At 34.1% G+C, this 27,825-nt stretch overlaps 1 protein-coding gene across 1 annotated transcript; it reads right to left on the reverse strand.

Moving 5' to 3' along the window:
* Window positions 1-2,106: 2,106 nt before the first annotated feature.
* On the reverse strand, window positions 2,107-24,859 carry LOC109674877 (complement factor H-related protein 1-like). Its single transcript, XM_074048752.1, has 8 exons — window positions 24,692-24,859; window positions 19,245-19,439; window positions 18,212-18,388; window positions 13,048-13,242; window positions 11,979-12,155; window positions 9,947-10,123; window positions 6,760-6,942; window positions 2,107-3,516 (listed from the first exon to the last, which is right to left on the reverse strand). Exons 1-8 carry the CDS (start codon window positions 24,747-24,749, stop codon window positions 3,311-3,313), a joined length of 1,368 nt encoding a protein of 455 aa, XP_073904853.1. The 5' UTR covers window positions 24,750-24,859; the 3' UTR covers window positions 2,107-3,310.
* Between the last annotated feature and the right edge of the window lie 2,966 nt (window positions 24,860-27,825).

The following is a 27,825-nucleotide window of genomic DNA, read 5'->3' on the forward strand; positions in this document are numbered from 1 at the left end:
AAATTGGCTAGCATTTGTTGCCCTTAACACAGAGAAACCAAAGCAGATACCTTAAAAACAACTGACGCCAATAGGAGAAGGGGACCAGGAACTAGAGAAAATGTTAGATCAAAAAGAATTAACCTAGAAGGTAACATACACACACAGGAAATTAATGTGAGTCAATTCCCTGTATAGCTATCCTTATCTCAACTAGCAAAAACCCTTGCTCCTTCCTATTAATACTTATACTCTCTCTTCAACAAAATTAGAGATAAGTGTCTGCCGGGTATTGAGGGGGGGGGAGAGAGGGGGCGGAGTGGGTGGTAAGGGAGGGGGTGGAGGCAGGGGAGGAAAAATGACCCAAGCATTGTATGCACATTTGGATAAAAAATAAAAAGGTCTCCCATCAGCATGATATTTGGATTTACAGTCTTTAGCCCAATGATAGCCTTTATTGCATTGTGGGCACATTTTAGAAGGTTTTCCTACTGGTGGGACATGCTTTGGGCCCTGGTAACCTTTGCCCTCAGGGCAGTCCCTTTTCCAGTGGCCTTTTTGTCCACATCCAAAGCATGTAGTGTGGGAAAGAGTAGGGCTCCTTTTTGTTATGGCAGCTGCAAAAGCAGTGGCCATATAGGTTTGGGTGCTAATATCCTGGGTAGCAGAAACCCAAGTAGAAAGAGCTCCATTCTTTAGAGGTCTGATAGCTTGTTCGTATTCTTTGGAAGCCCCCTCATATGCAATTTGGCGAACCAAGAACCTTTGTGCATCTGCCTATTGAATTTTGCAGCTAATATCATGTTTTACACAAACCAAGAATTCAGCCTATGGTTCATTGGCTTTTGGTTTTAGTTGTAAGAAACTTTCAGTTGACTCTCTGCCAGAGTCAGGGAGGCTACTCCAAGCTCTCTTGGCACAAAGTCTTACCTGATTGAAATATTGGGGTGTGGCTTGTATCTGCTGAAGGGTATTAGCAAATGGGCCAACACCCTGCAGTTGGTCCTCAGTTAAAAGCACCCCCTACATCCCTATTTCTTTGTGTCTTTTCATCACATTCATCATAATATTTTGCTTTCCATATAAGGAAATCACCAGGGCTAAGGCAATCTCAGGCTAACTGCTTGTAGTCCCATGGTGTACAAATTTCTCAACTCAGATTTTCCAATAGAGTAAGAGTGTAGGGACCATTAGCCCCATTCTCCCTGACTGAATCTCTAAATCTTCTAAGTGCCTAAAGAGAAATGGGCTCATGCCTTTATTGTCCCTGAGGCCATAGGATGACTGGAAGGGCCAGAGGGTTCTGTGAAGACAAAAGAGCCAAAGGCGGAGGAGAAGGGTCATTATTCCTATCCTCCAATAAGAGTTGCCTGAAAGTTGTTTCTAGGGAAATTTTTTCATTTTCCTCTCTCTGTTTTGTTTTTGCCTTAGGTATGGCACTGGTCTGAGGATCAACCTGAAATGGGGCCAATGATGGGTAAAAGCCAGCATAAGGTGGTGCAGAATCCTCCATAGAGGAAAAGTTGAATTCACATGTTTTTGTTGGGGGGGGGGAACTTTTCCTCCTCTTTATTGTCCTTCTTATTGTCCTTGTTATTGTCTTCCTTATTGTTCTCTGGAAGACTTGATTCATGAGCCTCTTTAGGAGGATCTGCTAGTGGTCCCAAGCAATAATGAATAGAGGACCACATGCCAAAAAATGAATATTATTTTCCCCTCTTTGGTGAGCTCTTTTTACATTTTCTCCTATCTGCTTCCAGCTATCAGGATCCAAAGTTCCATGCTCAGGAAACCAAGGATTAAATCAGATAACTGTCTCTATAAAAATCTTCAATTTGTCCCTGGGTGTAAGATTTACCCTTACTTTTTAGCAAACAGTGCAGTAGCTGTAAGAAATGCCTATGTTCTGAACTCAGTGAGTTTCCCATTCCATCCCCCAACTAATGGTTTGTGACACTTTGGGTTGGGGCTCTGCAGAGAGCCTGTCCCTCCTTGATTTATACTGCCAAGATGTTCAGAGCAGATCCGAATCTGAGTCACAGCACCACTTGCCACAGTCCAGCTGCAGCAGTGGCTCCAACTCTGGTCTTAGGTGCTCCAGCGGTGAATAACGACATGAACTCAGGGTTGTGCTGGGCAGCAATGGCCTAGTTTATTTTCTGAAGAGAGCATTTAAGCAGTGCAGAAAAGCAGGAAGGAATATATGGCAGTCCCCAGGTTTCCCTTGACCTCTGTACTAGGATTAGCTGTCACTTTGTTATGGCTATGAGCCCAAGTGTGGAACATCACATTCTTGGACCTGGTTTTCCCATTCCCACGCAGAGAGAGAACAGGGGAGTTCAGCAGCTGTCCTCTTGAACTGTTGCAATCTCTCTTAAGGCTGTTGCACAAAAGCTACAATGACTCTGCTCCTTTCCAAGAGGGTTTGGGGGTCCTGAGGGTTTCCCACACATTATTAGAGAATATCAGACTACATATTTCTAGCCTGGGAAAAACATAAAAATTCAAATTACAATTTTTGCTGAACATATATCACTTTCACACCATCATACAGTTAAAAAATTATAAGTTTGACCATCATAAGATGGAGTTTGTCTCTCTAAAGGAATTAAACAACTCTTAACTCCATAATCTCTAAAGACAAGTATAGTTTTTTACATATTTATTGCATATCCTGCCTGTGATTTAAAAATAAATAATAATACATAGAACAAAGTCTATATGTATTGTGTGTGGTTTATAACTTCTGTTGTATTTTTATTATTTTTATTCCTATATTATAATAGCTATGTAAACATACACCAATTAAATTTTGATTCCTTTCTGTAATTAGTTGCATTGTTAAATGTTCTAGATTGATGTATTTTAGAAGTTCATGCATGTCATATTTTTATAGTTATTTACTAATAAGTAGTTAGTTTACTGATAATGTAAGATTTGACTTTGTTTTTTTACATATTGATGAGTGATATACTTCTAAAATGGAAGTTATAGCTTTTACATTTATTGTGTAACAACTAATTCAGAGAGCCTCAGAAACTACATAGAAAGCTAAGAGAGATTTGATAGAGTCATGGGTATAGACAAATACTGAAGTAATTACATCAAATATCTTGCCTTAGAGGTTTTAACATGTGACATAGCATTTTGGTTTACAAGTTTGAATGCACTGATTATTAAAGTGTGGCATTGGTATCTCAGATGCAAAATTAATCACCAAATATCAACCCAAATGCTGTTTTTTATGAAAAAATTCAAAAATAAAATTGGGACCTGGATTAATAATGAAAAATTTTGAACAAAGAGGCACATAGTAATTATAGTAAAACTTTTAGCCATCACTTCTTTTGCATGTGGGATACTCCATTTTACCATCAAAACACATTGTATGAAATGGTATAGATGTTGCTTGATGATAACCAGGTTTACACTTAAATTCAACCATCATCCCTGATGAGGAGTAAAGCTTTTGTTTTCCTATCCACTTGAACATTATTTTATGATTTTCCATAATTTCTTCAGATATTACACATGGATCTGAAAGACAAGACCATAAAATATTAGGTAGTACACAAATCTTCTATAAATAATGCCAAGTATTCAAATAGAATATTTGATAATGCTTTGTAAATTCTTTCTTAAAACCTTTTCCAAGAAAATTTTACAAAAATTCATATAGAATTAAAGACAAAAATACTAGTAAATGATGTCAAAATATGAGTCAATGGGGGATAAAAAGATTTTACTATCAAAGATTCATAATTATCAATTATGATGACAAGGACTTTCTGTTTCAGAAAATTTATTTAAAGGATACAAACTGAGTTATCAGAAGTATAAGATTTAATGTATAGCAAGGGGACTCTAGTTAAGTATTCTGTATTGCTTACTTGATTTGGGTATGAAGACAAAATTTAATTGTCCTCAAAATACACATGTACAATGGAAACTATGGATAGTGATTGATGTATATCAATTTTGTTTATATAATTACATCATTATAAGTATATCAAATAAAAAAAAGTTCATTTTCCAGACACCACCTGACACTTGGGGGTGAATTGCCATACAAGCACCAGAGAAGAATTTGTAGTTCCTGCTGCCACATCGCCATTGTAATTCCTACTGCCACCTTTCCTGTACAACACATCTGACAATGCACTACTGTGAAGTCTCAGGATGACTGTCACAGTGGAGGTGCTGTCGTTCCCACAGCTGCTTGTCCCCAGGCAGCACCTGGTCTTATACCTTAACCAGTTAGAGAACAAATGCTTCAGACCTTTCAGAACTGGGGGCTGCTAGAGCCTGAGACCATTGAAAGTAGCAAAGCTAGAATCAACATTTTCCGAGGCATCACTATCACCTGACTGGGGTCACCACTTCCATGGTCAGATTAACCACACAGTATGCACCCACATCCTCTGCTCTCTGGACTGCTATGATATCCTCATTCTTGTATTGCTCACAGACAGAGCAGTACACATTGTGTCCAAAGGCATTACTTACAGGCAAAGAAGGCACAGGGAGGTTACACTGTGGTGTGTAGGTGGAAACAACTCTCACATTGCATAACAAATTGAAACTCCAAGACATATCTTCAGGAGAAAGCTTCTTATTAACGAAGCCACACCATTGTGGCAGAGCAAAACCACAAGGATATGAAAAATTAAGGCAACATGACATATCTCCAAAAACTCAGTTCAAAGATACTAAAGTAGATAAAATGTTGGATAAAGCATTAAAAAGGATAATTTTTAAAATGTGAATGAATTCTAAGACAGGACAGAAAAACAACTAACTGAAGACAATGGAAGTTTTGAATGAGAAATTTATGAAAGAGGTAGAGGTTGAAAAAGAATCAAATAGAAACTTTGGAAATACAGAGCTCAACAAGTTGAATGAACACTCAGTTGACAATGTTAACAGACTAGATCAAGTAAAAGAAAGAATATCTGAACCTGAAGACAGATATTTTAAAATGTTTCAAACAGAGAGAGAGAGAGAGAGAGAGAGAGAGAGAAAGAGTAAAGACGAGAGAGAGAAGAGAGCATTAAAGTCTTTTGCAGCACTACTGAACAAATAGATTTCTTCATTTTCAATATACTCAAAGGACAAGAGAAAAAAGGTATGGGCACAGAAAGCTTGTTCAATGACAGAATAACTAAACTAGAATTTTTGCTAGAGCAATTAGGGCAGAGAAAGCATACAAATAGGAAGGGGGAGTCAAATTCTCCCTGTTTGGAGATGATATGATTCTATGTATAGGAAACCTTATCAAAAATATAAGAACTGCTAACAAAATCAGAAAAGTAGCAAATATCAAATCAACATAGAAAAATCAGTTTTTTTAGCTAGCAACAGCCAGTTTGCTGAGAATTATTGAAAGCGATCTCATTCCCAAGAGACCCAAAACCCCAATCTAACAATAAATTCAGTGAAAGGATTGAAAGTGCTCTACCATGAAAATTACAATAACTAGATGAAAAACACTGTTGAGACCAAAAAAAAATCAAGGGTTCTCCCATATCCATGGATTTGGACAATTAGCGTTAACATAGAGATGTTAATATAATATTAATATAGAGATATTAAAATAGTTAATATCTAGAACACATGAAGAATTCAAGAAGCTTAACAAAAAATCAGTTAAACAATTTAAAATAGGGAAAATAATCTAAATAGAAAAATTTAAAAAGCATAAATAAAAATGGTAAATAAATATATGAAAAATCCTCAATTCATTAGTTATCATGGAATTGTAAATCAAAACCACAATGAGTTATCATATTGCCCACTAAGAATGGCTATTGCAAAAAGAAAAGAACACCCTAAAAATGTCAAGTGCTCATGAGCTTATAGAGAAGAGGAACTCATACGCTGTTGGAGAGTGTGTAATTTTAGTACAGCCATTATAGAGAACAATATGGAGCTCCTTCAAAAACCTAAAACTAGATCTACCACATATAATTGTTGTTTCCCTCTTCTGGGGATAAATACAAAGAAATGAGGTCAGTGTACCAATATTGCACTCCATATCTATTATACCACTATTCACAATAGTTAAGATATGGAATCAGTCTCGATGTCTATCAGTAAATGACTTAACAGAGACAATATGGTACGTTCAAATATTGGAAAATTTTCTAGTCATGAAAGAGACCCAAATCTTGTCATTTATAGCTAAATGGGTGGAACTAAGAGACATTCTTTAAGTGAAATAAGCTATTCTAAGGGCCATTATTAAAGTGAAAGACAAGTCTCATGAGTTCTCCTCCATATAGAGAAGATCTTTAAAAAGTCAACATGAATGTACAACATTGATTAGTAGAATTTAGGAGGGATGTATGTAGACCAAAAACAGGTAAAGGGAGGTTAGATTTGATTAGTGCAAGGCGTACATATATTTGGAAGTATCACAATGACTGAATAATATGGACAGTAGGGGCTCGGAATGGCTGAATTGGTAGAGTGCCCAAGCATGAGTTCAAACCTCAGTCCAACAAAGAAATACAAAAGAAAATATGGACTGTCAATACATTTTAATCATGAACTTAAAGTGTAATTCAAAAACTGTCACATTGCTATACCATGACTACATAAAATTTTCTTTGCCAATTAAATATTTTTACAAAAAAAGAATTCCCAAATCTTTACTATTTGGTAGTCAGGCATTCATCAAAAGAGTTGTTTGTTAATCTGTAAATGTTCTATTATGAATAGTAGAATATCTAATCTTTACAATGATTTTCTCAAAATCCCTGAGTTTTTTGATGTACTTACTTAAACATTTGGGTGGCTCTGACCACTCTCCATTTCTGCATGTTATTTTCTTGTTTCCCTGAAGTTGATACAAGGACTGGCATTGATATTCAACAGAAGAACTTGGAGCATATTCTGGCAATGGGAATGAAGTAATGTCTCCATTGTCAATAGGTGGAGGAGGTCCACATTTTCCTGTAGAATCTAAAAACATCATTTGATTTATTGAGAGACCAAATCAATGCACAGTCAATATCAATGTAATATAAAGTCAATACAAATACAGTGCTCTGTATAATATCAACACTGTTGTGATTTCTGATTATAGAAATGATTGATTGAAGAAATTTCAAACATATAAATGGGGAGTTACACTTTTAAGTTTATCATTTCCCCTCAATGAAGGCACATATAAAATAATAAATATGTTTGCTTTGCAATATTCCAGTATTAAAATGGCTTAACAAACAAGGTGAACAGATAGATACCTGAGACAAAGTTTCATGTTCTTATATATAACATATTGTTGGATTTATTGTACCTATAAACAAAGAATTATAAATTCATAGAATATAATGATAGATATTGGCTTTCTTCAGTGGTGAAGATGAATAAAAAACAATTCTACCTTTACTTTGGCTACATAAGTACAACTAAAATACTGAACATATTATTTTTTAAGAAACTATAAGTTTCAAACTAGAAACTTCAGGGCTCAAGAAATAGCACTGTAGTGTGCTATTTGAGTTCTGTTCTGAACTCCTCTGTATCCTGGATGGAGCTCTAGAGACAAACACACTCAAGAATTATATCAGGATCCAATAAAGAAAGATAATCCCAAGAAGAGAGCCTATCTCTTTAACCAGAGGGCCAGGAGAAAGTAACCTAGAAGAACAAAAACCTTTCTGCAACAAGATATAACCTAATCTCAAAAAAATTTCAAAGGGCACCAATGTCCAGGCTATTTCCTGTCTGATACCAGAGGCAACTCACACTTGGAGGTGGCAAAACCTAACTCCCCATTTCTGTCTTATCACTGGAGAACAAGTGGGAAACCTTGACTTAAACCCACCTATGTGGTAATGGAGGCCTGGTTAAAATGAAATTTAAATACAATGTGAATCTCAAAACATAACACTGAATTTGTCTACAATAATATTAAAACTCACTCATTAAATTAAGTACAAAAAAGACTTCAAAACAGAAAAGGCACTAAAAATGCAGTTCTTTGTCAGAACTGACAAAGATTTCTATGTTGACATTTTTAAAGAGCCAATATGAATTTTAGAACTGATGATACAATGGAAATTAAGAAAAATAACCTTCAAAGGTGGGCTTAAAAGATTGGAGTTGATTGAGGTTAAAACTGTAGCCTTGAAGATAGAACAGTGGAAATTATGCTGGGTATTGACTCAAAACCTAAAATTGAACCTAACACGAAATCCTAAACACTTGTTGAGAAGCCTTTAGAAGTTGAAGAGTAGGAGAGATGGGTGTTAGTTTAAAAAAACAATGGAAAAAATTGGGTACAACACACAAAGGTACATAATCAAGAAGCTGATTAAATTCCAATATGATAGACAAATGAAAGTCAGGCTACTACATATCATAATGTAATTGAAGGAAAAAAATGTCTTGAAATCAGTAAGATAGAACTATGGCTTACCTAATGTAGAACAAGAATAAAATGAATGTTGATTTGCCATCAATGACCATAGAGGCCACAGGAATTGTAAGAAAAGAACTGTCAACCTCAAATTCTATTTTAGAAAAAAGGCATAAATGAAAACATGCTCAGACTAAAAAAGACTAAGAGAATTTTTCTCCAGCAACTACCTTTATTTAACTTATATTATTTTATTGGTATAATTAATACTGTACATAATAAGAATTTTCATTATGACATTTCCATACATGTATGCAAAATGCTTTGTCATATTCATCCTCTTATTACTCTTATCCCCCTCTGTTCCCCTGCATTTACCTTTAATTCTTAAGTAGACGGCCTCACATCAGAGTTACCTTTAAAGTATAACTAAAGAAATTCTTCAATAAAAATTAAAAGCTAACAGTAGGTGTTTGAGACTTCATGAAGGAGGAAAAAGACCAATATAATTGATAAAAAGAAAGGTATGTAGCATAATAAACTATTTTTCTCCTCATGAGTTTGCTCAACTATGTTTAACATTTGATGTAAAATTGTACCATTTTAAATGGTGCTCAATGGACATACAGGAAGTACTAAATGTATTTTAATTCACAGTGTGGGAAGGGTAAATGGAGTTAAGTGGAAGTTTCCATACTTGAAATGAAGTATAAAATGTTGACACTAGTAGAGAGCAGTATTAACACCTAGAGCAACAACTGTTAAAAATGTGGGGGGCACTTATCAGAAAGATACACTCAGAAATAGTAAAGATAAATCCAAATAAAATTCATCCCATAAAGAAAAGGAGGAAAAGAGAAATATGACCAAGAAACAGAGAAAACAAATAAAAACAGACAGCCTTAACATATTAACAGTTATTTTAAATGTAAATTGTCTAAATACATCAATTAAAAGACTGAAAATAAAAAGATTTATTGGTTAAGAAGAACAAACTGTATCCTGTCATTTTCAAATTCACATCATCAAAAACAAAGTAGGTATAATTAAATTAAAAAAGAGAAAAATAGCAGATGAAAATTAATGTTAAAAATGGAAATGGATGATGTAATATCTCCATTGTTAGTTTTCCTTATTTCCTGAAATCTCCATATTGGAGTGCTCATGACTAAGTACCCAACACTCCTTTTTGTCAGTACAGAAATTCACTGGATGGCCTCAGTCAGTACATAGCTTTTATCAGATTCTATGAGTGATCGATCCTCTGCTACCTGTTTCATATCTCAAAGTGGGTAACTATTTAAGCCTGTCAAATGTAGGTAGTTTATCTTTTACATACTTAGTCCTCAGAAGTAACAATGTCTTAACGATGAAGATGAAGAACTTCCCTTGGTTTCATTTTTCCTTCAATCTGGTTGGATCTATCTCAAAAAAAATATAGACTGTTTCCTGGCTCATTTCACAAAAGGAATAAAACATTTAGCCATACTATTTTATTTGCATTCAAAAATATTTCTGACAAGAACTACTGAACTTCATTTTTATCAGCATATTTTATCCTAATTATATTTGTAACAAAAATTAGGGAATATTATACTTTACCTTTGCATTGAGGTGGTTTGGTCCATGTTCCATTTAGACACATCACCTCTACTTCCCCAAATATTTCTAAAGGTTTGGTGCATTCATAACGTACTCTTTCACCAGGTGGATATTCGTCCATCTGTCTTGATATTATTGTAGCATTTTTCACTTTGGGTGGATTCACACAGGAATTCTCTAAATAGAAAGGAAAAGAAAGTAATTCCACCCATTGTGCATTTCTGGTAGACAATCAATGAATAAAATTCTGAATTACAGTTCAAGGGTAGCTGAATATCAATAGATAGTCTATCATAAAGGATATGACTGCTTTTAATAAATTTCACTATAATGTTGAGGAATAAAAGATAAAGTGTTCACATACTTAAATCTTTTTCCCATCCTTCATGAGAACACCTACAGACTTCTTCTCACTTGGAAGCCAGTGAAGATGAAAATTTTCACAGATATTTCTCCTTTAAGTTAGTAAATATTACAATTTATATAAATGTAAGCAAAATTGAGAAATTTCAAAAAGAAGTCAGAATAAAGAGATTACATGGCATTATTCTTGGGTTGAAATCATCCTGCTTATGAATAGTAAACATGTTCTCTACAAAAAATAGAGCTCAACAAACTGAAAGCTTCCTGTCAGCAAAAATTTGTAGTAGTACACAATTGGCAGGCATTGAAAATAACTAAAAATTAGAAATATACTCCATCCAAAATAAGAAGGCTGAAAATCATAAAGTTGTGGATTCTCCATAAATCATTTTAGATATCCAACACGATTTCCATCAGACTCTAAACAAAGGGGATTGATAAACTGAACTAAAAAGTACATGGATGAGGAAAGCTCCACTTCCCCCAAAATGAGACTGATTAACGAAAAAGATTAGGGTGAAATGTCCTGATTAAATATCCATAGTTATTACATATCTACTCTGATTGTGATAGAAGATTATTAAAAGACCAGTTGAAAATTATCTACTAAATATTGCAATATAGAATGTGGGATAACAGTCACAGCATATAGACCCATAGTATAAGCAAAAGATGCAATATTAGATAATGGATATGTGAGGCTTCCCACACTTTTTAAAAAAGAACATTTGATTATCATTGTGCCTAAAAATCTAATCAAAGGAATTAAAACTATGAAAAAGAAAGACAAAACAGTGTAACTGTTAGGATAAAAAGTATAATGTCTCTATATTCTTGAGGAAGTATTACTTTAAAAGTTAAAACATTAGTTGCAAAATAATTGATAATTTCATAGTAAAAGGAGCAACTTCTGTGTGTAACAAATAAAAAATTTTTTAAATGAAGTAAAATACAATCCATGAAGTGGAGAACACATTTGAAATGATGTAATTGAAACATGCTAATATTTAGAATTTCCAATTCCCACAATAAACACAAAACCTCCAAAAAGATGCTAACAAGAACATCAAATCCCATTTCACAGATTAAAATAATTAACTGTTTGTAGCTGTATGTGCTATATCCAATTCATAATAAAAGATGTGTATCAACACTGCAGTGCTGTTACATTTCATAGCCATTTATTTTTTAAACATTTAAATGTGACTTCATTAGCTAGTATGGAGAACAGGAATGAAAATTAATGTTTATGGGGAAAGCCACTAGAGAAATCCATCTAAATAGAGTATACACAATGTTCAGAACATCCCTTCCTAGTTACATGTGACAGAGAAATTCAGAGACAAACAGCATGACTGTGAAAATATAATGCCATTTCTTTGACATATGAATATACTCTTGGCTTCCATCCTATTTATTTTTAATTCTATAATCATTTACATCAATCGATTAATCTGTTTCAATGTATATGTCACTAATGACTTAATAAACATAGTATTCATTTGTACTCTGGATTAATGTCTGCTGATTGATGAATTTTTTCTTACTACATACTCATCAAGGAAATTGTACATTCAGTTATAAACATTGGAAAAATGACATAGTTTTATGTACATTTGGCATAGTTAGTGTAGGTCTGTCTATCCGCTTGTCACAGCAGTGTACTTACTGATGTGGATGCATTTGGGAAGGGGTGACCAGCCACTCTCTGTACACACAATTGTGTTCTCTTCATTTGGAAAACTATAGCCAGGATAGCACTGAACTTTCACAGATTGATCCTGTACATATGTTCTTGTTGAGGATGGAGAAATTCCATTTTCCACAAATCTCAGAACACATTGTCCTAAAGAACAAGGCAATGATAAATGAAAGAAAGAAAAAAATTAATTTGGCCAAAGTACTAAATTAAAAGTGTGTGTGCAATGTTGAAATGGATTGCATAACATTCAAAAATAATGTGAAATTAAGAAATGAACCAATGTGGGTTGCAATACACACGTGCATGGAAGCAACACTAAGAATCCCTCTGTGTAGCTCTTTTTATCTCAAACTAGCAAAAAATGCCATTTTTCTTATTATCTCTTATGTTTTCTCTTCAACAAAATCAGAGAACAAGGTGGGGAAACAGGTACTGCCCGGAAGGGGTGGTGCCCAAATAATGTATACACATGTAAGTAAAAGTAAAAATGATAAAGAAATAAATGCAATTTGGACAAACAGAAATAAAAAGGAATATCCCCAGCACAGAAAAAAATAGAAGAAAAGAAAAAGAAAGGAATTATATAAAGGTGGGAAGAAGTAAAAGTATCATAATTCATTTAAAAAAAGAAAAAGTAAAACTATTAGCAAATGTTGGTTTTAAAAGGATGTTATTTATATTTTTAAGTTTTAAAATTAAAGCATGTGTAAATGAGAAATTATTCTTGTGAATAATTACTCTTCATCATTTTCATGTGATTTTAATGAAAAACTCATTATAAAAGCCAAAATGGTATGGTTTTGTCCCTACACTCTTCCTTTGGTCCCCCTCTGCCTTATTAGTACACTGGGTCTCACCAGGTTGGCTTCAGACTGACAATCCTATTGCCTCCAACTCCTGAGTGCTGGAATTGTGGTGTGCACCACCACAACTGGCCTTTGGCACTTTTTTGTCCTTCAAGACTTATTTGTAATCACAATCTGTCTCTACCCTTTGAGATAACTATATGTACATAATCGTAAAGACATTTACTTACTGAGGCATGGCACTGCTGGCGCCCATCCTTCTTTTGTGCAGTAAATAAAATCCCAGTATGATCTTGAAGGAGTCACATAATTCTCATGACATTGATAGCTGTAATATTTTCCTATAGGTACCGGAAAGTATGGTTTGTATCTCTCCTCATAATATAGACGCCCATGTTTTATTTGTGGAAAATCACAAGGTTTCACTTGCAAGAAAAAAGGTGTAAGTAAAAATTTTATCTTAGTGAACAGTCATAGCAGAGATGAATCATTTGATCAGTTGATAATCTTCTTTTATTATCACAATTATACACATAATATTAAGGTTTCCAGCACAAGTAATGTATAGAATTCAGATGACTGAGGTATGTAAGGAGGTCTTTGCTAACAAAGTTGAAATTGCATCTTGTGAGTCACCAGAGAAGTGAACTACAAATATTTGCTAATATCCAAAGAGTTAAAATTGTCATCAACATTTGTTTGTTCTTGTTTTAATTGGAAATTTAGGCATTTTGATATGTTGTAAACTATTTTAAGATGAGGTACATTTAATATAATTGCTTTTTATTGTTTTATTCTTATGTATTGAATAATTTTAACACACATTTTAAGTGCTACATTGTTTATTATATTAACAGGTATACATATAATATTTTTCAAAAAATTTCCCTGTTTTGTGAGCTTACTGAAAACAATTAGTATTTTAAATGTTAGAACAGTATTCATTTTTTCCATGAGCTATGATTCTATTTTAGCAAACATTATGCAACATGTTTCAGAGAATTCCTCTGCACGCACATGCACACACACGCACACACACGTGCACACGCACACACACATGCACACACTCACACACATGCACACACACATGCACACGCACACACATACACACGTGCACACACATGCACACACACACACACAAACACACACACACACACGCACACACACACAGACTCCAAATATTTTACAGCATCCTTAAATTTATTGACCCATTTCCTTTTTGTTTGACTAGGAAACTTTTCAAGAAGTTTCTAACACTTTTTTTATGAATTATGAATCTTGAATTCTTGCTGGTCCTACGTGTATTTCTGTAACAATGGCTGTACAATGACACTTTTCTGAGTACACTTTCTTGGTCTTCAGTTCTTATCTCTTATCATTGACAGACACATCATGGTTTTTATTATGCCCCCGATGCTGAAATTAAATTGCTTATTTAGGATTTAGTTTTGTTTTTTCTAAGTAACATTTACTTTTCTCCATACCACATTTTTTGGAGGATGGAACTGAGATATGAACTAAGGGCTTTGTACAAGCAAAGCAGATACTCTACCACTTAAGTCACAACTCCAGCCATTCTTTTTTCCCCTCTGGTTATTTTGGAGATGGGGTCTCATGAACTATTTGCCTGGCTTGCCTTGAACTGTGGTCCCCCAGATATCAGCCTCCCAAGTAGTTAGGATTACAAGTGTGAACCACTGGCACTTGGTTTCTGCACCACTTTTTTTGATTAGAAAGATTTAGAGTTTTTTCCACTTACCTTTGGATTTTATGAATTGCATTATGCTATGCTAGTATGTGTGTCATTTAACAATAACTGTGTCTTGGATAAGTTTGAGTATTTGGATTATAGGTAGAGAGATATTTTCACAAATCAGCTAGAACTCTCATTCAATTATAGAGCAGAGATTTGAAACATGGTGGTCACTTGCAGAATAAATGTGTTTATCCATCTCATTATGGTGTTTCATAGAACATGAAACAAATTAACCACTGTGAAGTCTTTTCAAAAGTACAGAATGAGACACAGTTACAAGTTGATATTATATAACAGGTTTGAGCCCCTTTGCTACTCTTCTGTTTGGTGTGGAAACAAGGTGTACCTGGACACAGAATAGTATTTCCATAGGGTCTGATCAGCAGAGTCAGCCCTTAGAACAGGTTGATTCTGCTTCTTACACCCCTACCAATGCAGTTTATGGCCTCACTATTATCTATGTGGTTCAATCTCAATGTTGACTCACACTAATCCTAAAATTCACTAAAATAGTCACTGGTTTTTGTTGCTGTTGTGAATCTGTCTGAACTAAGCAGCTCATTTCTTTGACCAAACCCAGAATCTTAAGAGTTATCACTCTAAATTTCATTTTATTAAATTCAACCTGGCACACAGGATTCTCTTTGAATGATCTGTCCTAATGTAGATTCACTTTTATTATCCTTTGTGTAATTCCAGTTGTGAATTTGTATGTATATCCTCTAAAATATTAAAGTATTTGATGACAGAAATAAATAATAAAGCAGGCCTGAGAAGAATGTCCTATGTCTAATAAACAGATAAGGTTATTTAATGAAATTATAAACAAATAAGACATGCAATTGGTCAACATTTTATCATGTCTGTGAGAACTTCAGAAAGTTCATAGTGAAATTATCTTGTTGAAATCCAGATTTAGCTATAGTTGATCTGGATAAGTACAACTAAAAATGTTGGATATATCATTTTTAAGATACTAGAAGATTGAGGATAGAACATTTAGTCTGGTTATGAACATCAGGATTCAAGAAATGGCACTTCATTGTGCTATTTGAATTCTGTATTGAACTCCTCTGTATCACAGCTGGAGCACTGGAGAAGAACACACTGAGGAGTATCAGGATCCAATAAAGAAAGACAATCCCAAGAGGAGTTATCTCTTTAAAAAAGATGGCCAGGACAGACCAACCAATGAGAGGAAAACCTTTTGCAATAAGATATGCCCTAATCTAGAAAAGACATCAATGTCCAGCCTCTATACTCTCTGACACCAGAGGCAACCCACACATTGAAGTGGCAAGACCTTTCTCCAATAGTCTGTCCTATAGCCAGAGGCAAGTGGGAAACCTAGACTTAACCAACATCATGGTAATGGAGACCTGCTAAATAGGAATTTTAAATAAAATGTGCATCTCAAAATACAACACCCATTATGTCTACAATATAATTAAATCCTTCATCAAGTTAAGGACCAGAAAAATTTCAAAAAAGAAAAGATAATAAAAATGTGTACTGACATGACAAATATGTCCAGATGGACAATCTTTAAAAAAAGAATTGGAGAACTCAAAACACTATAGAAATTTTTAAAATTATCCTCAGTGATGGATAAAAAAGATTGGAGATGAGATAAGGAGGATTGTGGTTCCAGGCCAGTCTGTGAAAATAGTTCATAATACCCTTTCTCCAAAATAACTAGAGGTGTGACAATGTAGGTGTGACTCAAGTAGAGTACCTATTTTTCAAGCACAAAGCTCTTAATACAAACCCCAATTCCCCCAAAAAAATTTATGGAAAGAAGAGTTGTGTTTTTCTTTGAAAAGATGAAGAATATGATACTGTAGTTAGAATAAACAAGGAAAAATGAGAGACCATCCAAATAAAATCAGAAATGAAAAGGACACATTAAAACTGATATTACAGAAGTACAAAAGGTTATTAGGAACTACTACAACCATGTACTGGCAAATTAGAAAATTTACAATAAATAAATAAATTTCTGGGCACATATGCTTACCAGAATTGAATGGAAAGGACATAAAGAAAAGTCAGGAGACAAACATCAAACAGTGAGACTGAATCAGTAATATAAGTATCTGCCAAAGATAATACCAGGATCAGATGACTTCATTACTTAATTCTCCAAACATTTGATGCAGAACTAACACCAGTTCTTTCCAAAGTATTTCAAAGGTTGAAAGTAAGGGGAGCCTTCCAAATGCATTCAACGAGGCCAACATTATCCTGATACCAAAAAGATACAGCATAAAAAGAATCTTTAGACCAAAAATATTTCAGCGTATGAACATCAATAAACGTAATGCATCACATCAAGAGAATGAGGGAGAACATTATATGACCAATTCAATAGATGCACAAAAAGCATTTGACATTATTTAGCATCATAAAAGCCCTGAACACACAAGGCATAAAAGTATCACACATCAACATATTAAAGTTATGTATGACGAGCTCACAGCCAGCATCATACTGAAAGATGAAAATGTTTCTTCTAAGATCTGAAGCAAGACAAAGATGTTCACTCTCATTGCCTTTATTCAATGTAGTACTGGAAGTTTTAGACAGAAAATTGGATAAGGAAAAGATATAAAAGTTATACAAATAGGAAGAGAGGAAATCAAATTATCCCTGCTTGGAGATGATCCAATTCTACATATTTGAAACTAAATACTCTACTGAAAGAGTATTAGAACTGATAAATGAATTCAGTAAAGTTCAAGATACAACATCAACACACAGACATCAGGACCATTTTACACACCAATAGTGAACTTGCTGAGAAAGCAATCAGGAAGACATTCCTTTATAATAGCTATCAAAATATTCAGGAATTAGTCTAAGGAAGTAAATGATGAAAATTACAAGACCTAATGAAAGAAACTGAAGAAAACACAACACTAAAATGAACATATCTCCCATGCTCAACAATCGGGAGAATTTCTATTGTGATGTGTACGTGCTACCCAAACTGATGCACAGACATATCGATATTCCCCTGTAACACCAATGGCATTCTTGAAAACTAGATAAATAATCCTAAAACTTATATGAAACAACAATAAACAGCCAAAGAAGTTTTGAACTAAAGGAAAAAAACCCTGAAAAATGTCAGAATACTTAATTTCACCACTTGCTACTAAGTCATAGTAACCAACCAGCATGGTCTGGCATACAATGTGACCTAAGACCAATGGGACAGACTACATATCCCAGAAATAAACCCACATATCCCAGAAATAAACCCACATAGCCATAGCTAACTGAAAGTATTAAAAACTGTCAGGTATTTAAAAAGAACTGGCCTTTTTTCACTTTAATATTTTAGTTTTGTGATCATTTATTGCCAACTAACTTGGTAATGTAGATGATAAATGGTGTGACTTAAACATAAGAGGACTGACCTCGAAACCTCACATAGTACTTCTATTTAGAACATGCATTTGAGTTACATAGATAGAAAGCTGTGCTGTTTACACATCCACTTAGACACAATTGGAACTAAAAATCAAATTCTAATGACAGGAGCAAATGCCAAAACCTGTTTTTAACCCAGATAATGGAATTCTTTTTTAAAAATCTAGACGACAGCAGGATGAAGAGGATAGTACTGTACTCACTGGTGGAAATGCACACGGGAGGAATGGACCATCCCCTTTCTGTACATGAGATGGTTTTCTCATTGTTTTGAAGGCTGTAGCCACGATTGCAAAGAATTTGTACAGTGTCTCCTTCCAGGTGTGTTTTTCCTGAAGATATAGAATGACCATTTTCCACAGAAGGAAAGAAACAAACTCCTAAGAACCAAAGAATATGATCAGTGTGCCATATCAACATAGTATAAGAAAGGAAAAATTGCATTTTAAAAACTAGCAACTTTTCAAAACTGAGCTCAAATATAAAAAGTTTCAAATGAATTCAGGTCATGCTGCCATATGTGATTTATTCTTACATTTGAATCAAGATTAGTATTTCATGCTGCTATTGTATGGTTTTTATTATATAATATTTTATATTTATAAATTCTTTTAAATATGAACCGTCTTAAATGCCAATTTCTGTCTTATTTCTCATAGATGTTTTAACAGGAGGAGAATGACTCTCACTATCTATTTCATTGGATAATCTCTTCTGTCTCCCACTGTTTTTCTCTTTGGATACACCTGTCATCAACTGGATCTGCTCCATACTCTCACTGAAGTAGCAATATAGATTAAAAATTTTTCAGGATAAAAGAAATGATTTATGGAAAATATAAAAGTGAAAAACCTTCCCATGCAATCGTTGAGAAAATGGTTAATTCAAACAGAATATATATGTAAAAAGACTTTTCTTTCAAATGAAAAACCTGGTCACTACAAAATCAGTATTTAGGAAGAACTATTAGACATTAAATGTATCCATCATCACTTTTTGAAATTAATATATTTCAGTGTGCATAGCACTTCCATATAGTATTGCAAGTTGAAATATTTATTCTACTCTCCATTAATTTTCAAAAAAGACAGCTCATAAAAGACGACTGCTAGCTCCTGCACTGCTAGCGCTTTTAGTCCCTGCGCCCGTGACTGTGGAGACCACGTGACCCCCTCTTATAAATTCTTCTCTTTTCAATGAATCAATGCTCCTGTAAGAATTGGGATGTGTACTCACTGAGACACTTTGGTGTTGGAGACCATCCTTCTTCTGTGCATGTTATTTCAGTCCATATGGATTTTGAGGGAGATACAAAATCATATTCACAGGAGTAGTAGAAAACTTTCCCAGTAGAGACTGGGAAAGATGGCTTATGTTTCTTTTCATCATATAAAATTCCATGGTTTATTTGTGGAAAATCACAAAGTCCCCCTGGGAAAAGTCAAACAAATCCAAAGAAGTAAATGTCAGTCTGCATTAGTGAATCCTTAAATCATATTTAATCACCTCCTTGATGATCTTTTTCCTCTTATTTATCTTAAATACATGTAACTCAAATGCCTTCTAGCGTGCCTTCATGTACCTCACATACATGTATGAAAGTGTCCAAATGCAGCCTATTGTTGATATAAATAATACACACTAAAAGAGTACATGTGTATTTGAGAACAAAATTTTTAATAAGTATGGAATAAACATTTTGAAATAATATAAAACATGAACTTTTTGGCAGGCAGTACCTTCAAGAAGACCCCCATACAACAACTTAAGAAAAGAGTCAAAAAGGAAAAGACATATGTAGTATGTGGTGGTGGGAGGATAGGGTGTGCTTACCTTTCAATCCACGTCCTTTGGTCTTTCAACTGACAACCATTCACATAGCTACCAATTTTTTTTACTCTATTTTTTTGCAGTACATTAGACTTGTGGGGTTGGTAGTAAGGTTCATTAATATCACCGATTTTTTTTCTGGTTACACATTTAATGCAATTTCATTTAAAATACTTTAGAATACAAAGAATCACTAAGAACAATCTATCAAGATAAAACTGCAGCTAAATTCTGATGAACTTGTAGGTATGAATACATTTTCTCCAGCATAACATGTATGGATGGGTGTGTATATGTGATATACACGTGGTATGGTGCAAAATCTGTCAGGACAATTTACAAAATGTATAAAATCATTACATTTTTGAACTAGTTTTTGTATGTTTCTTTGTATATGTTATTAAACTTTGCTTTTTGGAAGAGGTACATTTACAGATAAGTTGAGTGGAAGGCAATGACATTTCTCATTCCCCAGCCCCAGTGCAAAGCTTTCCCATCATAATTGTCAGAGGTTAACCAAGCTCAGAAGACCAAACATCGTATGTTCTCCCTCATATGTGGACTTTAGATCAAGGGCAAATACAGCAAGGGGACTGGACTTTAGTCACATGATAAGGTGAGAGCATACAAGGGAGGTATGAGGACAGGTAAGAAACCCAAAAAAACATGATAAAATTTGATGTCCTCAATGCAAAGGAACTAATGCAGAAACTTTAAAGTGACAGAGGCCAATGGGAGAAGGGGACCAGGAACTAGAGAAAAGGTCAGTTTGAGTAGAATCAACTTAGAATGTAACACATATGTACATGGAAGCAATGCGAGGAATCTCCCTCTATAGCTATCCTTATCTCAACTAGCAAAATCCCTTGGTCCTTCCTATTATCGTTTATACTCGCTCTTCAACAAAATTAGAGATGAGGGGAAAGTTGTTTCGGCCTGGAAATGAGGGGGTGGGGGGGAAAGGGAGGGGGGACGGGGGCAGGAGGGGGTCAGGGGAAAGGGGCAAGAAATGACCCAAACATTGTATGCACATATGAACAAAAGACATATTTTTTTTTAGGTTTATGATTTGGAGTACTGTATTTTCAACCACAGTTTTTCTTTGAAGCTCAAGATATTGACTTCATATATTAACTTTGCATAATACATGGTGTTATTTCTCTTTCTCTTTGGAAAACATTGTGTACAAATTCAGCTCACAAATCTGGGAAATCGTTATTTTTCACTTACCTACAGGTAAGGTCCAGCATTGCATAATATTTGAAACTATTAATTCCTGTGGTATTTAACCTTGTGAAATCTGAAGCTGTTTATCTAATAGTTTAAATTTGACATTAGTTAGTTTTAGAGAAACTTTCAGGTCTAGACTTTTTTGTGTTTATTACTTATTATACCTGTTTTTCAGGTACCATTTGTCCTGTCTCTCAAATTACAGTACTGGATTTTTATGCATTATACATACAGATTCTTCTCAATTCAGAATAATGTGGCTTTTATTCTCCAATTTTATTCTACTTGTCATTCAAAATGCATTTCACAACATTCACCAATACTCTTATGTGCCTTACCAGTGGTGCTAGCTACAAACTTCCCTTGAAAGGTCTACTAGTACCCATTCCAAAGTGTAGGTCAATATTTATTTCTATTAACTCTACATTCTGAAGGCACCTTATGAATACATTTCTTATGGGACACACACACACACACACACACACACACACACACACACACACATACACATACACACACAACCAAGCAATGTATTTGCTTGTTTTTAGGACAGTAAAATTGGCAGTGAGGCATACTTGGGGTTTTCATTTCTTTTGAGACTCCTTGCTTCAGGATGAAGCATAATAAATAATTATTTTCCTACTTAAATCATTCGGAGTTGTCTATGCATACAAAAATATTACTTTACTATGTTGCTTCTACTGTCTGGCAGAGTGTCAGCAGGCACTCAACAGATGTCAATACATACTTACAGGACTTTTACCACTTGGACAACTTTTGGATAGAGTTTCACTGAAGCTTCTCCAGGAAAGTGAAGGTTGGACTTCTTTTATCTTGGACAAAAGTCCACACAGTATTCTCTAGTTTTAATTATTTTCCTCTGCTTTTTCCCCCATTTAGAAAACCCCTTTTAATACTATCTCTAACAGATGTTCAAGTTTCTTAATCTATGTCAGAAACATTGATTTACATATCTCAAATCCAGCTCTGCCAGTGAGGGTCTGTGAAGGTCTTGTCCTCGCTGCAGGCTAACCAGAGTCCTCAGTGTTTCTAATTGAAGCTAAGCAGTGTCTGTCATTGGAGGGAAAATGGTTCTCTCACTAGGTGACTGATTTCCTAGGATTACAAGTCAACATTCAAGGAGCAGCAAAATAAAATGAGTTTGAAGTCCCTAGAAATAATGCTTTACAACTTGTATAAAGGTAGATCTTAAATAAAAGAATATTTATTACTTGCCTGGAACTGACGGAGGGAGAGAGTGGGAGAGGGGGAAAAAGTGGGGAGAAAGGACCCAAACAATGTATGCACATGTGAATAAATGACTAATTTACAAAAAGAAATATTTATTGTTCTTGTTTTTTCTCTTGTGTCAGAACTGAAGCAAAAATGGGCAGATAAACCTTCAATGATGTCCACAGTTAGTAAAGTAACAAAACAGCAAAATAAATCCTTCCTGAAAACCAGAGTAAAACACTGTGACTGAAATTGCATTTATACAGTTTAGTCAGTCTCCTATACTTTGGTACAGGTTTTGTTTGCAATTCTTTTCATATAGTGGCGTTATAAAATAAAAGAAGTGTTTAAAATACTCTAAGGCTGTTTATGATGTTAATAAAGAGGCAACATGATTTCTTTTCACTTTCCATATTTCTTGTAGAAAATGTGATATATTGGCACTTCTCTGGTTTACATGCAAAATAAAAATACACTCTATCTTTTTACCTGTTTTATTAAGAGATAATTCAGCATGTAGAATGATAATTAGATTGAAATGGGAAATTCCTCATTTTAATATGTTTCACTTTTTAAATTAACCAATCTATGAACATTCTGAAGATACTTACACCTTTTAGGGGATGTCTTCTTGTCAGTGTCGTGTGGAAATCATGTAGAGTTACACTAGTACTTGACATTGTCATTTTCATTATTTATATATTTTTAATATTTTATATTAATTTTCAAATTTTATATTTAGTAGTATTTCACATTTTGAAATTTAGAGAAAGAAGAAAACATAATTCAATTTACCTTTTTCCATTAAAATAATTCAAATTGATCCCCCCCTTTTTTTTGGTTTAAAAATACACTTACATACAACCAATGAGCACATTTAAGTAACAAAGTAAATATTCAAATCTGTTTTCAACTAGTCTCCAGTTTTTATTTTTTTCTTCTGTGTTTTCCTCATTTAGAAATCCCCTTTTAATACCATCTCTAACAGATATTCGAGTTCCTTAATTTATTTCCAAAACCTTGATTTAAATATCTCAAATTCAACTCTGCCAGTGAAGGACTGTGAAGGCATGACACTCCCTGCAGGCTAACCAGAGTCCTCAGTGTTTCTAATTGAAGCTAAGGAATGTCTGTCATTGGAGGGAAAATGGTTCTCTCACTAGGTGACTGATCTCCTGAGATTATAAATCATCCTTCATGGAGCAACCAAATAAAATGAGTTTGAAGTCCCTAGCAATAATACTTTACAACTTGTGTAAGGGTGGATCTTAAATAAAAGAATATATATTGTTCCTGTTTCTTCTCTTGTGCCAGAACTGAAGAGAAACTGGACAAATAAAACTTCAGTGATGTCCACAATTAGCAAAGCAACAAAACAGCAGTATAAATCCTTCCTGAAAATCAGAGTAAAAGCACAGTGACTGAAATTCCATTTATACAGTTTAGTTCAGTGTCTTATAGCTTGGTAAAAGTTCTGTTTGCAATTCTTTCATATGGTGGCTTTATGAAATAAAGTAAGTGTTTAAAACACTGTAAGGCTGTTTTGGTTTTTTTTAGCTTTATTCAGGGCATATTTAAAAAAAAATTTTTTTTATTCATTTATTCACATATACATACATTGTTTGGGTCATTTCTCCCCCTTCCCCCCCTCCCCCAACCTCTCCCCACTCCTCCCCTCGCTTCCAGGCAGAACCTGTTCTGCCCTTATCTCTAATTTTGTTGAAGAGAAGACATAAGCATTAATAAGGAAGACAAAGCATTTTTGCTAGTTAAGGATAGCTATACAGAGAGATTCCAGGCATTGGTTCCATGTACAAATGTGTTACAACCCAAGCTGATTCATCTCTAACTAATCTTTACACTTTTTCTGATGTTAATAAAGAGGCAACATGATTTTCTTATCACTTTCCATATTCCTTATAGAAAAAACTGATATATTGGCATTTCACTGGTTTACATACAAAAAAAATCCATGTGTTGAATGATAATTAAACTGAAATGTGAAATCTTTCATTCTAATATGCTTAATGATTTAAATTACCCAATCTATGAGATTCTGAAGGTATCTGTATATTTTAGGAGATGTTGTCTGGTCTGTGGGCAAGCAGTTTACATTGTCACATTCATTATATATATATATATATATATATATATATATATATATATATATTTATTTTAATAATTTGTATCTGTTTTCAAATTTTAAATTTAAGAACATTTCACACTTTGGAACTTACAGAAAAAAGAAAGCATAATTTATTTTCAATTTATCTTTTTCCATTAAAATATATACTATAATTTCTTATTTAAATTGTTCTCTTTTTTTTTGTTTACAACTAATGAGCACATTTGAGTAAGAAAATAAATATTAAAATTTGTTTTCAACTTACCTTCTCCTCCAACAATAGAAACCCATAACATTAGAATGACATTGATGGAGAGGAACATGCTAGTTGATTCCAATCTTGTATATCTAAACGTGCACTAGCACTGTCTTGTTACTTGGAACCCTGCTGTCACTAACAATTATGAGTGGAACCAATTTCTGTGCACTGCTGGGAAGTTAGTTTAGTGAAGTTCTTTGGGTAAATATCAAAGTTCAAAGAGGGATGGGCATAATAGCTAAACATTAATACTCAGAACTCATCATTTGATAATTATTTGAGAAAAATAACAGCTATTGAACTCCTTATGCTAGTAATTATTCTTCCCAGCAAAAAGGCATGATAACAGTAGATAAAATTACAAATTTATATAGTCTATGGAAAGTCATCAAAGACCCTGCTGATGAGAAGGATTTATTAAAATGTCTCCACACATCTCAGACAAAAAAAGTGACTATTTTCATGTACCCCTGTTTCTTAGCCTAATTCATGGTTCAGTTTGTCCCCTGGCAGGGGGTCATGCAGTCATGTGCAGATACAGCTCTGCTCCCTAAGGAAAAGAATAACTTTACAGCTTAGAAATTCCATACCCAAGGCATTGTGGTGTGCAAAGTGGTTGCAGTGGTTTAGTATCTCTAGATAAAAATACTAGTTAAGGAAATCAAAAAAATGGCAAACCAAGAAGAAAATTGACAGGGAAGTTTGGAGAAAGATAGCCAGAAATGGTCCCACTGAGATAACCTTTGACTACAGAGATTGAAAAACCAATGGTCATACATATGGCTGTGCCCAATCAGAGAAGCCAGAGATGACGTGGTAACGATCAGTTCTTCATTAAATGTGAAACAGACCCATAATTGCCTGAATTTCGAAGGCATTTTCCAAACTCCCAAAAGGTCAAGTAGCCAAACACAGCACATTTACTGTCTTAAGAATTTAAAAATTTTTTTTCAATTGTGCTGGGTGGGGGTACACTGTGGCATTTACAAAAGTTACTGCATTATATCAAATATATCATACTTAAATTCACCAACTCCACCACTCTTCTTTATCCTTCTTTCCCTATTTTTGGAATAGTTTCAACAGGTATCATTTTTTCAATTTACATACACGTGTAAGCCATATTTGTACTTTATTAGCCCTCCTTCACACTTTTCCCACCTCTCTCCTCATCCCATTGTTACCAAACCCCTCAGGCAGGACCTGTTCTCTGATTTTGTAAACACAAAAGAAAAAGAAAAAAATCACATTTTTTTCTTGTCTAAAATAGCTACACAAGGAATTTCCTTGTGGCACTTCCATGTATATATGTATTGTAGCCCAATTTTGTTCACCTCTACTTTTCTTCTTTCTATCTTAGTTCCTTGGTACAAATGTATTTGTAATTCTTCTATTTTCTTGATGGATCATTCCTGCAATTTCTATGGCATGGCCTTCTTTATGTATTCTGACAAATTTAGCTTAACTCCACTTTGTCAGATATGAGTAAGCTACTCCTGTTTGATTTGGGGTTCTATTTTCACTTTTTTTTTTTTTTTGGTGAGACTTGGATTTGAATTTAGGACTTCGTGCTTGCAAAGCAGGCACTCCCACTCTTGAGCCACTCCTCCAGTCTCTTTTCCATTTTCATGGTGTAACTTTCCCCCTCCTTTCACATTTCATTGGTATGGGTTTTTTTTTTTTTGCCACTGAAGTGAGTTTCTTAAAGACAAAAAAGTTGAATCTTGTATTTTAATCCAACCAGACTAGCTACATCATTTAATTGACTTTTTAAACTATTTACGTTTAGGATTATTATTGAAAGTTATATACAAATTTCTCTTTCATTTTCTGATTGTTTTAAATACTCTGCATTGTTTTGCTCCCTACTCATCTTAGAAATTTTTTTAGTTTACTGAAAAATGTTTATTCTTAGTTCCTGTTAGTTCATTTGTTTTTCTACCAAGATTTATTCTTTCTTGAGGTCTCATGATTGTGTATAGTTTTCTTTTTCTTCTTGCTTAGAATTAAGTATCTTCTGTTATACTGGCTTAGTCCTCTTAAATTGCTTTAATTTTTGTTTATCTTGGAAGGTCTTTATTTATTCTTTGATTTTAAAGGTGACCTTTGCTGGATGAAGTAATCTTGGTTGCCATTTATTTCATTCAGGGCTTGAAATACATCATTCTAAACTCTCCTTGTCTTTGAGGTTTCTGCTGCAAAGTCTTATTTTACTGATGGTTTTGCCTTTGTACATAGTTGGCACTTCTTGCAGCTTTCAATGTTCCTGCATTTTTCAGTGCTCTTGGCACTTAACTATGATATGATGTTAAATATAATTAGAAGTCCTTTTCTGCTTATGTTTATTGGGGTTGAAATACCTCCTATACCTGAAGATCTATGTCTTTTGTTCCAGTTTTTTATACTAAAGATTCATATGTTTGGTCTCTTGTGTCCCAGAGGTCTTGGATGTTATGGTCTTCATATTTTGGTATTTTGTTCACTATTATCTTTTTTTTGAGTTTTGGTTCAATTTACTTTTTTTTCTGAGTCTAGTTCTCATACATATAGGGTCTGTTTGGACTCTAGTGAAGGATTTTAGACTTGTCCTTATTATTATTATATTCTATCCCATTAGATAATATTCATTTTGAAAACTCGTGTGATTTCTTTTCCTTTATAGTTGTGCTGGGTGGGGGGTACCGTGCGATATTTACAAAGGTTCTGACAATGTACAATATATATCATACTTGGATTCACCCCCTACACACTTCACTCCTTTATCTCTCCCTACCCTAATTTCTGCAATAACTTCAACAGGTATCATTTTTGCATTTACATACTTGTGTACATACTTTCTGCATGATGTTCACTCTCCTACCCACTTTTCCCACCACCTCCCTCTTTCCACTGGAACCAACCTTAATTCATCAGCCTTCAGTCTCTGGTATTCATTCTTCTGCTTGATTGAAAGTCTATTGGTAATGATTTCTACTGAAGTTTTTATTTGATTTATTGAGCTTTTCATTTCTAAAACATTCATTTGTGCTTTCTTTTCAGACTGTACCCCAAATCCCGTATTGTTTTCCTTTCTTCATTCAGCTATTTATTTGCAAATATTTTGTAGTTATTAATCACTATAAAATTAGACCTGAATGATT

This window comes from Castor canadensis, chromosome 11 (assembly GCF_047511655.1).
Source record: "Castor canadensis chromosome 11, mCasCan1.hap1v2, whole genome shotgun sequence".
NCBI lineage: Eukaryota > Metazoa > Chordata > Mammalia > Rodentia > Castoridae > Castor > Castor canadensis.